The sequence below is a fragment of the Anopheles stephensi genome, chromosome 2 (genome assembly GCF_013141755.1).
Source record: "Anopheles stephensi strain Indian chromosome 2, UCI_ANSTEP_V1.0, whole genome shotgun sequence".
In the NCBI taxonomy this organism is placed as follows: Eukaryota; Metazoa; Arthropoda; class Insecta; order Diptera; family Culicidae; genus Anopheles; species Anopheles stephensi.
The window spans coordinates 65,315,210-65,332,388 of NC_050202.1; the positions used below are offsets into that span (position 1 = coordinate 65,315,210).

Here is a 17,179-nt window from a genome sequence, read left to right on the forward strand (position 1 = left end):
AGGTTGTGTTATCAGTCAGTGTGTCCATGGTTTGAAATCGATTGCGATCCTGTGTGAAATGTGAGCAAGAAAGGAAAGCCCAGGTTTTGCAGCGCCGGAGCACGGAAGAAGAAAAGAAGCGCGGGCTCGTCGCTGAAAGAAGGAAGTGAAAAGAAGTAGTAGTGAGCAAAAAGAAGGAGCATCGGTGGTGCTGATCGGTTTCGTGTCCCTCAGTTTGTTGTATACTTATCCCCGGGGCATAATCAAAAGTGCAAGTTGCCGGCAAGGATCGTGCATTCTTACGAAAGTTGATTTATTTTATTTTTATTTTTAAGTTGGTTTTGTTTGGCCGGAACCAAGTGTAAGTGTAGCGTGTGTGTGCGTGCACGCGCCTGTCGAAAGCGTTGTACCGTGTGTCTGGTATGTGTGGTTGGAGCGTGTGTCTGCCAGGGGCATGATAGTTTCCCCTCGATTGGCTTCACTACTCAACAGTTGCGGAGGTATCGGTGGTGGCCGTTGCAATAGTGATTGCAGCGCCATCGATTCCATTACCACCACCATCAGTGGCGGCAGTACGGATCTATACGACGGATCCTTGTACGGACCACGTGCAACCGGAGTGCCGGACGCAAGTAACGGCAACGTCATCAACAACTTGTTGATAGGTGCGCTTCAAAGCGGCAGTAGTGACTACAACAACAACACCACCGTATCTGCGTGTGGTGATAACAGCATCATCTTTCATCGCATCTTGGTAGCTGGACAGGAAACGGGCAGGATAGAGTTAAACCGTAGTGAACAAGTGGAAAGTTTGCCGTACGGTGAAAACTATAGCTTCAACACACACGCACCAGCAGCAGTGATCGAAGAAGCTCATACCAATCGCGATCCTCGCCCGTGCGATAGTGCCGCTGCGATTGTTGGTCTCCGTTGTGGGGAGCGAGGTAGCGACGTGTTCGGAAGTGGGTTTTCCGCAACCGGCAACACGAATCGAACCGGCGCAACGGAAGAAGCGGCGGCAACGTTTGCGGAAGTTGCTGGAAGTCTCGGTGGTGGAAGTGCGGTTGGCGGAGAAGTAGCGGCGGGCTTTGAAGGCAGTGTGGGTGGCGGCGGTGGAGGGGGCGAAGGACGTGTGAGACGTATCGCGACGAGCGGTCAGCGTCAGCAGCAGCAGCAGCAGCAGCAGGAATCGTTTTCTACGAAAACGGCCAGCAGTAGTAGTGCCGATAGCGGTGGAGGTGGTGGCGGTGGTGGTGGAAGTGGAGTCTCGCGGCACGAGCCGGTTGACATCGTTTTGCCGGTGGCCTCGTACGTCGGAGTAGTGGGAAGCGGTCGGCGGCAAAGTTCGCAGGGGGGTGGTACAGTGTCCCATCCGTCCTTGGACGACCCGATCGGTGGAATTGTCGTAGTGCACGGCAGTGACTGTACGAGCAGCGGCGGCAGCAGTGGTAGTAGCGGTGACGGGGGCGGCGGAGTTAGTGATATTATCAGTGGTAATAGTGGAGCCGGAAGTAGCGCTAGTTGCAGCAGTACCGCTAGCAGCGGAAACGGAATTGCCGGTTCGGTAGTCGCACCGGAAGTGCTCGGTGGCGGCTCGTTGTTCGGTTCGATAGGTACAGGAAGGGGGGAAGCGGCGGGTCGCGACAGCAAGGATCGCGAGGACGAGGGTGGCTCGAGTGGGAGCGGGGGGAGCGGCAAGCGTATCCTTGCCGTGAACCGCAACATCGACGATCTGCTGTTCGGCAGCGATCTTGACTCGCTGATCAACGACAATATCATTTATGGCTTCAAATCGCTGAAGGTGAGCCGAGCGCAGTCACAGGATCAGCTGGACTATCAGCAGCAGCAGCACCAGCAGCAGCAACAGTTTTATCATCATTACCATACAAATCCGCTGCATTTGCAACAGCATTTAGTGGAACAGCAGCAGCTGCCGAATACATCGCTGGGTTACCAACCGTACCAGCCTCAGCATCATCAACCATCACTGCATCCCGGTCATCATCAACAGCCGCAGCAGCAGCAACAACAGCAATCACACATAAGTCATTGGATTGAATCGGAAATTAGAGCAAGCAGCAGTAGCAACAGCAGCACCATGTTGGCCGATAAAGCAAAGCAGAAATGTAAGTACTGGTAGAAATATGCATTTCAGGTTTAAAAGATTTCTGTTGAGTAGGATTATATTACTATTTACTTTTGCGGCTCGTTAATACAAAAGAGCCACTACAGGATATCAATATATATGTTCCAGTTCTGTTCTCGTTTTGCAAATCCGCTTATATGTATCGTTAATGTGTTGTGCTGTGCCCTCGTCTACGTTGTCCATCCCATCAGCTGGTCGGTTCCTGACCACCCTGCTAGTCAATACAATTATGCGATAGATATTATGCAACAGAGCAGGGCACAATATTTTTACACATAATTTCTTCGAAATGTTCTCCGTTCCGGTGGTAAAAGAGCACGAAGATGACAGGCGCGCCGGTGTCTGACGTGTAAGTCTGGGACTGGTTTTCGGCGCAAATCCTCAAAAACTCCCCAGTGATGTCACGTTCTCGCTCGAACAGCTTGGCGGTGCTTTACATCCCATTTCTCCTATCAAGGCTGGAAACTTTCTCCATGGTGCAAAAACTTTTCCCCAGGCTCGCCCCACCAACGGTTCGTTCGCTATCATTGTGACAGGCTCGTGCTGACAAGAAGCCGAATTTTGCGCTCAGTTCTTTGAACTGTTTTTAAAACGCATAAAATCCTGCGGCCTTCGTAGTATTGGTGATGTGTTGGTGGCGCGGCGAGGGTGTGGATTGTGTTGTTGGTGGAAAATTACCAAACTCCATCCCAAGGGTATTAGCGTGTGTGTGTGGTGGCGGTGGTGATGATGATGCTTCAGCTGCTAAGGAATATCGCCCATCGTGGCCGTCAACGCGGTTGTTGTAGTACACGCTTTTCCTCAAACTTTGTACCCACCGTGGGCTGTAGTAAAATGGCTCCATTACGGCGGTTCTGCTAGGGCAGTTCTGGGGGGTGTTTTACTTTACCTTCCGTTTAATTGGTACGACCTCGGTCTCAACAGTATAATGAAAATGCTTCCCGGGAGAACATTTTAGGGTACGCCAACATCGTAAATCGAGTATCTAATCAGTCAAAACGTTTCAATCAATGTTTTATTAATATTCGTAGCTCATTTGCTTTAATGTGGAATTGGTGAAACTTATAAAAATTAAAATTACACAGCTGTGTTGTTAGTAGTAATTGGCGAAGCTGTATAATAGTAATAATCAACACATACTCATCGTGTGAATCATCAAAAACATCTCTCACTCATCAAAAATTACAACCCAAAAAAAAGATGGAAAAGTTTAATACTAAGCGAGCGAGCCAGTATCCCTTTATTGCACTCACCCAAACGGAAATGGGAATACTTTCCATTCCACGTCCCAACTAGCGGCAGGAGAGTCTTTTTCTTCCGTAAACAAAGACACTAAGAAAGTCATCGACATAGGGATCTCTTTGTTTGATTGCTTTTTAACTCCAACAGCTGGCATTTCATGCACTGTCTTTTCTTACTGCACCCGGGCAGCAAGAAGTCGGACAAGAAAATGGTCTTTTTGGGGTTTTCCCGGATGGTGGTGACATGTGACACACATAATTACATCCTTGTTACTAACCTGCATCACTTTGGTTTGTATTCGTGTTTCAATGGACATCTTTTTTAACTTATGCGTTCGCTTTGTGTTTGCTGGTGTGATGCTTTGTACATGTTAGAGGTTCGAATTTTGTAAGTCGAAAATATTGCTTTCGTTTTCCGTCTATTGCGCCTCCATTAGTAGACGCTATAGTAATGGAGGCGCCTAGTTATCTGTCGATAAAACGCTTGCAGAGTTGAAACAGCTATTTGATTTTCTTCTTTTCTGTTTGAAGTTCTTTTTTGGATATCATTACTGTGTTGTCAATATTTTTTACATTTGCTTTGTTGCACAGATAAGAAAACTCCGCAAGTGTTTTACACAAAAACATAAACCAGAACTGTGCGGTCTGGTGTCGTCATACTTTATTTTCCTTCTCACGGAAGAATTGCATCAAAGTCCGTTGAAATTACAGTGCGCTGTGCAGCTATCTACTGCCCGTGACAACAATGTCACAGAGAAATTTATATGCCTGTCAGTGTAATAAAAATGTTTCTGTACGGCTATCATTCCTGAGTTTGCCTGTCGAATCCTGTGGGAACCTTAATATTTGGTTTGTAGGAGTTAAGTTTGTGCAACAATTTCATGTCTCTCAAAAAGGGATGCATCCATCCACTCTGCAACCCATTCAACCACAAAGATAAGTTGGATGACCTTCAACTGAGATCGTGCGTTTTCAGTGACTTCAGGGTAATGCTAATGCTATTTGGTTCTTAACTCCCTTAATTTCCGTAGTGTGATGTATGTTAAAAAGCCTGCACCTTGTTGCACTGGTTGTTCGTTTCTACCCTTAGCCGTTTAATTAACACTTGATTCGATGGGATGTGTTGAAAAAAAAGAAAAAGAAAAAAAGCTGCTCTTATCGCTGCACTTATCTGCCGATCGTGCACCTCGTTAGCCTTTATCTTAGCCGCAGTGATCAGCCACAGGTACGGCGGGGCTTCACCTATCGCAACCGTCACCATTATCAGCTGTCACTTATTGCGCAATATCCCGATAGCACTGGACACTTGACACGGATGTCAGCCACACAGAAGCGCGCGCTCGACCGAAGTAGGAAAGTGCGTCGTCACCATAAACCCCTGACGAGGTACGAATCATGCCAACATCCCTAATGTTGTCATGGGAACACACAGCGCTCGGTGTTTCTTTTATTTATTATCAACGTTTCGTGATACTGTGGAAGCAACTTTTGCGATGCTTTTGGTCCCATTTTTGGGGCGCAGGGGGGCTTTTTCGACAATCGAGGGAGAGGTTTGTGTTGGGTCACTGCTCGCGTACACCACAAAGCTCGATTCTGTCTAGGCTTATCAGTAGCGCTCGTACAAAGAAGAATGTGAATACGTTTCGTTTGTTTGAATTTGTGACGCGGTTTCGTGTATTACTATCATGACAGCACCACATGTCGCAGCGGGACGCTGCCCTGCCACTCCTTTTGCCCTGGGAGTGTGTTGGAAGTCTAGAATTGCTGAACCCCGACGAGCATTGCCTCGGCGACACGATACGGTGTGAAACGTGCTTCCGAACGGTGGAGGAAATTTTGAACCATTTGCAAGATGAAGTAACCAAGCCCCTGCTTATCAGAGGCAACGTACGTTGCTGATGATTGTGACGTGACACAGTTCGCTGGAAATTTCGGTCATGGTCGCTCGAACATCGTGCACCTTTACCTGGTTGCTGTGGATGAATATATGTGGTGATTTATTGCTTTCAATTGACGTGCGTCTGCCTGGTTGGTGTTGATTTAAAGGTTCCTCGTTGATCCTACCGCTTGCGCTTTACAGGTGAAAATTGAATCTACATCGCTCTTGTGTAAACTTACGACCATGTAGACATGGCATGACATGTTTTCTTGTGTCTTTTTAATCGTTCACCAAAATGTTGTTTTACAGTAAATTACAACATTTACATTTATATAAAGAACACTTTTTTCGTTGTATACATTTTGTCTAGAGCGAATGTTTATCGGTTAAAATTTCCTCTGTTTTTAGGATTTCAAAAAGCATGCAAATTAAATAGTCCAACGGCAGTCAAAAATAAAATTCCGTTCATTGGTGTTTAACCCAATTCTTTTTGCTGGTGCGTTTCACTTTCAAACGTACCTTGGTCGTCGAGCCTTAGTTCGTTGGCTTCGGCCGGGTTGCATCGTAACAGCCGAGTGTAGAATTTCGATCGAGATCCTATAATTAAATCGAGTAAAGGTTTTTCATTAGGTGGAGGTCTTTTCTTCCGTCTCGCGGGACGGAATTAATTAAGTGCAAAGGAGTGTCCCATGCGATATACTTTGTAGTGAGTTGAGTAGAGAGGCAGTAGGAGCTCGTGGTAATTAGGTGGATAATATTATGTCATTTTATATCTATACAATATTTCTGTTCCTTGAACAATAAATATAATATGTTCTAGACTGGAGGCATTTACATTGAAAATCAAACATTGGATCACGGAAGTCTGGGTTAAATGGTATTAGTTTGCGTCACCAATAGAAGCAACAACCACACACAGTATTTGCCAGTTTTATCTACGGTTCCGCTGCAAACTCCCATTAGGAGCAAGCAAAATCAGCTGTGTGTTGCGCTGCGTTCATTTGCAGGTGATCACCAACGCTGCAGCTTGTCACATGCTTGACCGGTTGACGCGCAATAGGAGTTGCTCTTCCCATTATCTGCGTCCCCGCTTAAAGTTGATCATACTACTCTACAGTACTGCTCTGTCGATCTCATGCATATGTTGCTGTTCATGCTGTGCTTTGATTTAATACATTTAGGCCTTGTTCCTTACAATTTTATTAATTAATTTTGTGATACACGATCAAATCATCCACATTCGGGCGAAACTGTCCCTCCCGCCCAATGGTGATCTTAAAATCTATTCTACCTATCCTATATTACCCCTTGTATTGTGTAATGGATAAGAAAACGGCGTTAGTTTGCCGCGGACTTTGCGTTACAATTCACCTGACAGTCGGAATGACGGCAAAGGCAATGAAGCTACAGAAAAACTTTTTGCAGAACGCTTTCTTTTGCTGCGCAACTCTGTCAAGTCTGTCTGGTCGTGAGCGATCATATTTGAGTGTGTGTTTGTTTTCCTTCCGAACGTCGACTGCTCGCCCAGAGTTCGGGTGGCAGTATTTGCTTAAGATTGCGCGTGCACGTGAACGTACAGTGGAACGAGGCGCCGGGCGCTACATCCGCAAAGAAATGCAAATACACAATGCCGACAACGGTGTGTGGGGTGAACCTACCTTACCCTTCCACTACATACAAAGGTGCTCACGATAAGGGAGCAGCAGCACATGCTTGGAAAGTAAAGTGAACCAAGGTGTTATCGTGCGTAACAGACTCACACACGGAGACAACTGATTACTGAGAGAGTTGCCGCTTACCTGGAAACACAGCGCACTTCAAGGCAAGACATAGAAGAAGACAAGCTTGTGATTTTTAGGATGACTACGTGAACGTTGACGCGAACCATGACGAGCATTCATGACGGTGCTGACGCTTTACTAGTCCGAGGAGGGCTACGAATGAAGGTACGTGGAATGGGTGTAGCGACGGAAAGGTGGAGCAAGTGATCCATTTTCGTTCGACTCCTTGGAAGCGGTGTGTGTGAGGCAGCTATTTTGGGTTTCCACGCCCGGTGATGTTTTGGGAGTTTTTAATCGACTGTTGCTAGGGGTCAGACGGAACGGTCAGTTATAAACAAAAATAAAACCCAACACTTGTGCAATGTTTACCTCGATTTGTATAATACTTAAAGAAATTATTTATTTAATATATAGTGTGTGAGGTTATCTTGCATAGCTTTCACACTTTGCCGTTTGAATTTTAAAAATAAAAAAAAAACTTTTTATTGTACATTTGTTTTTTTTCACTGAGTCTTACTACTAACGGGAAAGTCTGCTTATTGCATCCAACCCTAGTGCTACTCGATCTTATAATAGTATACTTCTTTTGCGTCTTTTTTGTCCACGCAGTTGCAATACTAATGTTGGGTGAGATCATCGAAGGACGTACGAAAATATTGCCCTGTCTAAAGAACTGACTGCAACTGATGAGTTTGCGTTCCCCTTGTCCATTGACACCTAAGATCAAACGAGATCCTTTTACGAACGCGCACTTCCTGTATTTATAATGATCGTCCCGCCGAGACATTGCCCCAACGTATGACTCAAGCACACCTCCAGTGATGATGAAAACAAAAGTAGACAGCCGGTTCAAGAGCGGCAGTGTGTGCTGCCTTTGTGGGAGGATGCTCGACGGCACCTCGGTACCGTATGGCCTCCGTTATATTTCTGTATGTGTGCTCTGCTGCTCTGGCTGGCGTTGTAAATGACGATCGAGGAGAAGGGATAGTCAAGTGATCACCACATTGACTTGGTGGCGTTGGCGGCGATTGCCCGCAAAAGAAAGCGCCTCAAGAATGTGGTTCGTCCTTCGCTGCTGCTTTGTGTGACAACTCTCGGGCAGATCGCGCTCGATATAAGCTCGATCCCGAACGCAACAGTGCAAAGGTATGCTTTCGCTGTTCTTGTTGCATAGCGCTGTAACGGCGGCACGATACATCGGCGCTCCTGCCCGAATGGTGAATCGATTGGCCCCAAGGGAGATGGAGAGAATCACGTCATCCCTCACCTCGGCACCTCGGCGTTTGCCGTTTGCTCATTGCTGCCAAGAATCGATGGTGTTGAGATGCGTTTTTTGCGTTTTTGTTGTTGCTTCACTCTCTTGTTGGCCCGTACCACGGCTTGTTGGGATGTCTGATTTTGTGTAAACCACTTTAGTGTCTGTTCGCGTCTTCGACGGAGCGGACAGGCTGCCAAAAACGGATCCTCACTTACTGGCTGATATTTACTTTGCGACACGGAGGTGTTTTGTTGCCCTTTCGCGAACAGTAATCGCCTGTTTGGGTGAAGTAAAAGTGACCGAGTTTCTTAAGGTGATCTATCAACCGTACTAAAGGATATAGTTGAAACGCTCTCGGAAAGCTTAAGTGTATGATCGTAACATAGTTTTCTCGATCATTTTCGGTTGAAGTGCATAAGAAATAGTGTGCGATGTTAGAACTGTGGACTTCAGTGTTTACGAAGCGTAAAACAATCCTGATTGAGTCTTGTATCTTTTTTTTTTATTCATAAGGAACGGCCTGGCCGTATTGCTAAATCTTGTGTTCATTGTTGTGTCTTATTGTTACTCAATCTCGCACGTACTGCCCTACGTACGTTGCATAACTTCCCATGCGTTTCTTGGTGCGCGATCGATCGTGTTTGGCAGAGTAGAGTAGTGGCGGGCAGCGCGTTGGTTAATGTTTACTCATAAATTATTGAGGGTAAAAAATAAAAAAAAAAACTCTTCATTGCATACAAACCACAGTAGGTGGCAATTCCTTGGATGACGTTTCCTGTTGTGGATAGTATATATCTTGCAGTCGAACTCCAAAGCTTGCCTTCCGTTGTGCAGTAGTGTGGCTCTTTTTTGGTGAGTCCACATATGTTTCGCAGAACACTTTTCATACGGTGCACATATGTTCGTTTGCTGCCAAACATTCGCGATCGCCCGATTACCACACTAACCGCCCTGGGTGGTTGGTGTAGGAAGCACCAAACTAGCCGAGATAGCAAAGGAAGTGCGTCACGGGCGCGCACTTAGCTTTTACTCATCGCTCTTACGTACGCGCCGTTGTCGCACGGGAATTGGCGATAATAATAGAAGCTCGGCAACGATATCGCGTGTGTTTGTATGTTTAGCGAGTAAGTGGAAGGAGCTGAAGTAGAGGGAGGATTGTCTAGTTGGACGATATACTCCTCGGCAACAGCAAGATTTGGCATTCGTTTCCTTGCTCGAAAACTCACACAAAAATACACACTAGACACTTGTGCGTGTCCTGCGGTTTTGCAATTGGCTTTGATCTAATCAAAGATTCGCTGCTAGTTGAGTGAAATGCGTTGATAAATGTGCGAAATTTCGGTTTATTTTCATTTTCTATTTTACTTCCTGTAAAAAAAAGGAAGATTTTCTTAAGATCTTGATCTTAAGCAGTGTAGTGAACAGGGTGAAAAGTGTTGACTTGTTACGGAACGTAGGAAAGACAATAAGGTTCAACAAAGGTACTGCTTCACAATGACCAGCGCACTGTGTTACATTTCCTCCTCGACCCTTACGCAGTCCTGGCCAGCGAAGGATAACTACGGTGAGTAAAAGTTGAATTTTCTAGTTGTGTGTGTGTGTGTCTGTCTCGGAGTGTGCCGGGAGCAACAGGTTACGTTCCTGAAGGGAGCGAAACCATCAACTAAATGGGAACAATGAACAAGAATATAACCCACCACCAAGTGTGTACCGCTGTTAATCGAACGATTTTCTCATTGTTTAGCAGAACTCTGTTCAGATCAGAGTTCGGAGTTGGTAGAAATCGAACCCACCGTGTGCGAGGGATTGGGTTGTTTATTTTGGGGTTTTTGTTTGTCGAGTCGTTCTTAGATCAATGCACGGTTTTAGAACGAGAGCCCCCGTAACTGTTCAATAAATAGCGCTAGCCATTATTTTATAGTTCTATTTTGGAGAAATTTAGAATCCCTAGCACGCTTTGTAAATAACCTTACTGTTCCCTCTACGGAACGCCATTGAAAGGAATGAAGAAGGTCCTGGCTCTGTTGTCCACTATTCGTGTGCAATTTACCATCGAATAATGTGAGGATCGTGAAAACGGTTGAAATCGTGCTTATTGTGACCCCGATTTCAGTTCAGTCAGCAACCAGGCCACACCCTATAGCGAGACCCGGAGCAGCTATATTACGTAGCTGTTTTATGAGGTAAACGAGAGCACCATAATAAGGACCTCCAGGGGTGTCCTCTGTCGTTATTGTGTCTGGATCTGGTAGTCGTTTGATTTGATAGTGTAGGATGTGGAGCAACGGAGGCGGAGTCGTCGTCGTCTGGCTGCCGTTGGGTTGTTGATAATTCGTTTTTATTTATCAGCGACAAGCATGAAGAGTAGCTCAATGGTGGCAAGTCACATTAGTGAAGGATTAAGGAGAATTTTCGTTAGTATAATTATGGGAAATTTTAATTTATTCCTTTTTTTCTTCACGAAGGATACCCTTAGCCGTATTGCATATTATATATTCTTATTTGTGCTCTAAACTTCATATGCATGCAAGCATTGATGAGGTGCCGCTCCGTAAAACACATTTCTGCAAAAAAAAAACATATTGTTATTGTCCTTTTTCTTGTCGCTGCTGCCATCCAATCCAATGCTTTCCCGATGAACAATGCTGTTCGAAGGATTATGTCCGTTATTATGTACCGCACGATTACCATTATGTACGGTGTGGCTGTATCAGTATGACGAACTCCATCGCAGCCCCGTGTCGAGCGGACCAAACATTACATTTACGCTGATGCAGAGGTCTAATGGAGAATGATATCGCTGCAGTAAAGTAGGATATTTGCAACGTGATTATTTGCCAGCCAGCCAACCAGCCAACGGTAAAGTCGGTTTCGATGGTATAAGCGTCGGCGACGGTGACGGCGCTGTCAGCGTGTTCGTCTACTACGGTTGATGCCCGTCGTCTGCGGGGAGGCCAAAGGTTAGAATTTTGGGATGCAAATTAGCTGCAAGTAAAAATGTGTGCTGCCCACTAGCGCGCGCCTGTGTTAGGGTGGGAAAAGAGCAAGTGCGGGTCGACCAAGTCCTCGTTTGGGACCATTAGATCGTCTCGCGACGATACCTCCCCGCACCTTTCAATCCTAGCCTTTACCAAACGGGGCACGGCGTTTTGGTTTGGTTTTGGTTGAGATATTCTTCCTCTTGTGTCGGGTGATTTTCTTTCTTCGGGCTTTTGGGTCAGGATCTTCTATCCGATTGCGATGGAAACCCCGCTTCTCCGCCGTATACGTACTGTGCTTGGTGTCGGTCGTTTCCCGGTGTGATGGGGGAGTATTGGGAGGAAACGTGTACAACATTAACTTTATCTTCGACGACGTCTCGGGTTGTGATTGTATTGTTTTTCCGTCTGGTCGTGCCAGGGTACTGTAGGAGAAGAGAAAACTAAGAGGGGTCGTCGGGTTAGTCTGGAAAACTCGAGAGAGGTGAACAAAAAAAAAAAACTGTCTTGCTGAAAGGTCATTGGATTTTCGTGGGGGGATGATAAAGAAGACCGAACCGTTGGGGTAGAATTCGCTTTCCAAACGCCAGATGGGGAATTTGGCTCGATGGAACAAGGTACCGGGGGGAGCTGTATGTTTTTGGGGAATGATGAAAAAGGATTGCTCAAAGTTGTGAAGTTGTTTCCCCAATCCCATCGTTACCTTCTCCTCGGTGTGTATGAGCAGCTTCAGTTCGTTTGGTTAACCTCGTCTTGCTACTGTCTGGGTCGGATTCGATTTAATGTTCATTTTTAGATTTTCTCGCCTGATTTCGGGGGTAAGATTGAAGAAGGTTGAAGACGGTGATTTGTACTACGGATGGAAACTGGTCCGTCTGCCGCTAAACGAGACGCTGGATTGTCGTCATCATGATCATCATCGACGAAGGGTTCAACTATAGCAAGATCTTTATTTTAGGCGGCAAGATGCGAATAATCATTCGTAGTATTTTAAATGCTAAAAGTATAGTTACAAAGAAGCTAGAGCATATCATCAAGCAATACTTCTGTGGGTGACAAAGACACCGACGGGAAAGCGCACAGACATATATTGAGTGAAATTATTTCTGGATGATTGTCCTTGGTTTCTACGTTTTGCTCGTTGATGCATGACATCGCCCAGCGTACGATGACGATCATGAAGTGGAGAACGTGATGTCGTCCCTTGCAGCCAGGCGCTGGTATTCACCTTTTTGGTTTGCTCTTGTCTAGACAGATAAAGAAACCGGAGAACCGGAAATACTTGATTGAATTACATTCGGTTCTCGGTGATCCGCGTGCGCGGGGTTCTATTTCTTGCCGTTGTGTGAAGCGTCCATCTTATTTGGTCCACCGTGTCTTCGGCGGAAGTTTGTCTGTCATGTCAATTTATCTTTCTCTTTGCTTTTCTTTGCTGTCCTGTTTTGTCGCTTTACTTTCTTCCCCATTGGCTTCCTGATCCGTGTCTGCCGTCCAGAGTCTGCTAGCTTCGTGAGAAGATCAGTTTTGGCGAATGTTATGCAGGTTTCGGGTTTGGACGTACCTGTGTTAGCATACACTGACGATATTAGCGGTTGTAATTTTGAAGTAAGCACGACACCTTTTAAAAATGGAAAGCTACAAGACGGCTGAACCACCTATCGTGGTGCTTAATTGATTAAATCCCTCAAGAAGCGGTTGCGGTTATTTGTAGCCTCATTTTGCAGCTTACCAATAATCCATCATGTTCGAATGTCAAGTAAAGAAAATGAGCGCCGCAGCAGCCAAGAGAATTTTTCTCTTTCCCAAAAAACTCAAATCAACCGGCCTCCGCGCGCGCGTCGCCTGCTGGACTGTGGGAGCAAACAAGGTGTCTCACCTACGCGCGCACTCTTGTCCGCCCACCAGCAACGGAAAAGCTTACGGAAAATCCCACGGATTTTCTTTCGGTGCTGATTTCATCTTAGCTTTTGCACCTTTAAACACCAGCCAGTATGTTTGTTACTGTTATCCCTAATTGAGAATGCAGAAGCTGACATTGGTGTTGGACGCGGGCGTAGGAGAAGAAGCCCCCCCCGGGCGGACGTGGTTAATGCAGCCGGAAAGATGTGGGACGCTGGAAGTGGACGGTAGGCAGTCGTTGTCGGTTTTGGTCGGGGATAAGCGTGGGAGAAAATGAAACCTAAGGCTTCGCTAAGTAGTAGGAAAGCTTGCGACGCACGTTTTTCTCTTTGCCGGGACAGTTCAGGATCAGGTTTTATCGATCTTATTAGGCTTAATGCAATTTCGTTTATTTACCAGAATAGAGCAAAAGTAGTTGCCAACATCCTTGAGCAATCAATATTATACTGTTTGGTAAAAGTGCAAAATATTGTTGCATCACTGCATTTAAGTGAATAGAAATTGGTCTGTAGTAAGTCTAATCAGTGAGGGATTGAACCCTACCCGGGCAACCGACGCAATTTGTGCACGAGTCAGTAAATCATTTCTGCAGGCGGTTCGTTTGGGCGAAGCACGACGACTCCCCGAAACAAGTGAGATCAAAGTTGAATACCGATAATCGCCACAGCCGTCCCCATTTTGACGACAAACAAACCAACAACAAAAAAAAGTAACATTTACTGCCTGCCTACGCGTCTTCGGTTCGCACCTACATTGGTTTTGTGGCAAATTGATTTTTGGTCACGTGGAAATGCGTACCGGTTATCATGAGCACAAGTTTTGTTAGGTGAATAAGAAGAAAAAAACTTGCAAATACTATAAGCATGAATGTGATCAGTGCGATGATGGATGAATTAGGGTGGCTTTTAAGAAATCGCGACTCTGCTCTGCTCCACAGGTAAATAAGTGAATCATTTCTTGGCAAAAGCATCACATCAATTCTCTGTTCGCGACTGTTTTTTTCTCTCATTCTTCCCGCCTTCTCACGGAAATTTACATTGCTGATTCATTGTACATCCTTCTTGCGGTCGTAGAAACTCGTACATATTCTTGTTGCTATATTCATGCTTTGATGAAGTCGATCGGTAGCAAAGTCTTATTCTCATAATCTTATAATCTTATTTTAAACTAACGAAAACTAATTTTCCAATAATTGTTTGTGTTGCGGAAATGGAAAATATCCTCCTTTTTTCTGTCGGGCTCTCCCACAAGTCCCTTAGTCTCTGGAGGTCATCAGGCGGCAAGCTGCCGGTTTCGACATTGGTTGCGTTCGTTCGCACGGCACCGCGAAAGAAAAATGAGAATGAATTATGGGTCTATTTTTGAACCTGTGACTTCATATGCAACCATCAACCATTTCATGCAATGGGGAGGTTCTGGGGGGGGCGTTAACTGGCGAGTGAACGGCGGGGTTTTGAGGGGAAAAAAGTATGCTAAAACACAATTGGGACAGTTGTCGGGGCTGACAGGGAACCGTACACACACCGAAACATTTACAAGTATGCTTTGCTCTATTTTACCGAGCTTGATCATGTGTCTGTGTGTGGGACATGGCAGCACACGGCGAGGTAAATTTGTCGGTCGTGGTGGGTGTTTATTTTATGTATCGTGAAACATGATCCCGCGCTGAAAAGAAAATTCACTGCACATGTTTTCCATCATTAGTTTTATACGTGCGATATATGGAACAAGGGTTCAAGCGAAATAAACATTTCTTGCAACCGGTTGATTCTACGGTTCAGCGTTTCCACATACAGAAGGAAAAGTTACTGTTTTGTCTAAGCGGAATGATTCCGTTTCATTGTTTATAAAGAACGGAACACAACGCGAAGATAACCGGGCCTAACACGAATCTAAAAAAATGGGCCCAAAAATCAAATATGATCCACATTATGCTCATTATGCGGGTGCGCCTATTTTTACCACTTTTATTCTGGCTGCTACAACACAATGCACTGTGCATTTGGTTTTATTTCACACAAGCTGCATCGGAACATTTTGCCCCGATCGGTGACCGGCCAATTATGATGGTTTGGTGGTGTCACACAGTTTTGTTGCGCTAAGAATGAAATCCGCCTAACGAGCGCGCCGTAGTAACAAAACCCCGCTGGCGCTGGTGCCGGCCAAAGGTACCGTTTCCTAGGTCAGTTTTGTTGATGCAAGGGAAAAATGTGTTTCCGTCCCCGTATTTATTATGTGTTTGTGTGTGCCGGTACTTACTTATAGCGCCTAACGCAGTTGGTTTTGCCGTTTGTTTTACACTGGTGTGTGCTTGTAATTGAGAATCGATGGTAGGAGTTGCGTCTTTTTAGCGCATGTTTAGATTACAGTGTAAGTTTAAGGCATGATATTTCTACAAGCATTGAATCAATGTTGGGTTGTCGGAATGGAAATCAATCTTATCATATCTTAAGGAAGATATTGCCTAGCCGTATTCTGTACAGCTCACCAACACCTGACGTCGTCCATGCCACAATAAGCGATAACTAATTGCACGACTCGAACGTATTTTGCAACAATTGCTAATTTGCTGGGACAGTAGCCGTGTGAAAAATAAAAGTGTTAACGAAGAAGCCAACAAAAATGGTCTGAACTGCTTCTAAACCGTCGCGTACTTTCCTCCGGCCATATATTTTATTTATAGCTTTGCTAATCCTCCTACGCACACCTTCGTCTGCAGACCGTTTATGTGGGTTTGCGAATACCGTAGTTGTCGATTTAATGTTTTATTGTTAGTGAATTTAAAAACTTCATGGCACCTTAAGCTTTCTTTGTTTGATTTGATTAAGCGATCATTGTGCAACAAAATGGTCGAAACACATAGCATTCTTGTAATGTATATTCTGTCTGCTTAGGATAAACTGGGAACTTTTCACATTTTTTTTAATTATAATTAACTTAATTAAATTTGTTTTCTTCTATTCTTTAAACTGGTGATGCGAATGACGAAACCACAGTGTAAGAGCAAATCGAAATAGACGGTGAAACTGTGGGGTGGTGTTGTAATACGCTAAAAATAGAGCAGCACACATCGCCGCAATTGCGTTGGTGGGCAGGCGGTTGTATTTTGCTTGCCTGCGAGGCCGTAAAGCATGAGCCGTCTGAGACGTCCGGTTCGTGCATGGGCTACTTCTAAACTTATACAAATGTCCCGGTGCAAAATTGTGTGCTGGTGCTGTTGCATTTCAGAGCTGCCGCGTACCATGGGCGGCGATGTCGTTTGTTGAGCAGTGTGGTATGTGTGTGCGTGTGGGTTGTTTCTCATTCTCCTTCTCTCTCTCGCTCTCCCTTCCTTTCTCTATACCTTGACACTTTGGCTTGGCGGTAGGGATTCGGAAGCCTTCTGTCATGTTACCTTTACCGGCGCGAGAAACTGCTCCACAAACGTTTGGGGGTCAAACTTAAAGACTGAGCAACGGTAGAGTAGACGCGGTGTCATTCGCGTCGGTTTTTCGGGCATAGCTCGCGATTCCGCATGATTCAAACATTCAATAGTCAATCAGGCATGTACGCGCCAAGGTATGCAGAAAGCAGACGAACCAGGCGAACAAGAAGCAAGTGAAGCGAGTTCTCAGGTGTAGTAGAAAGCGATGACCGTTTGAAACCTAAACCCGACAGCATATGTTCATTCGCCTCTTTCTTTCGTGCGAATGCGATTGATGCTGGGCGTGTGGCGGCGGTAGGGCTTCTCCAATCTCCTCCCCCACATACCTTTTTGGTTCGTTGGTCGCGAGAGTTACTGTTTGTTGAGTACTCTTGTTGCTCTTCCGGAATGTCTATTCCCTCTGCATTCCAATTTGGTCGATCGTGATGCATAAGATGCCATTTGAACCGCACGGTGTGTTGCTGAAGCCATCACATTCATGTATGCGACGGGTGTCTGTGTGTGTGTGCGTGTGTGTTGGTATGCACGGGAAGGAAATTCCCCGGAACCGGTTTGCCTTGGAGCCCGATTTCAACGGCCGACGCGAAATGACGC

General features: G+C 45.6%; 1 protein-coding gene across 7 annotated transcripts in view; it reads left to right on the forward strand.

The window, feature by feature from the left end:
* Positions 1 to 17,179, forward strand: part of LOC118504276 (serine/threonine-protein kinase minibrain) — a 49,423-nt gene that overhangs the window by 5,753 nt on the left and 26,491 nt on the right. For all 7 annotated transcript variants that reach the window (XM_036038546.1, XM_036038544.1, XM_036038542.1 and 4 more), the window contains exon 2: positions 3 to 2,105. In XM_036038546.1, the coding sequence (XP_035894439.1) occupies positions 434 to 2,105 (1,672 nt within the window). In that variant the 5' untranslated portion in view covers positions 3 to 433. The remainder of the gene's footprint in view (positions 1 to 2; positions 2,106 to 17,179) is intronic.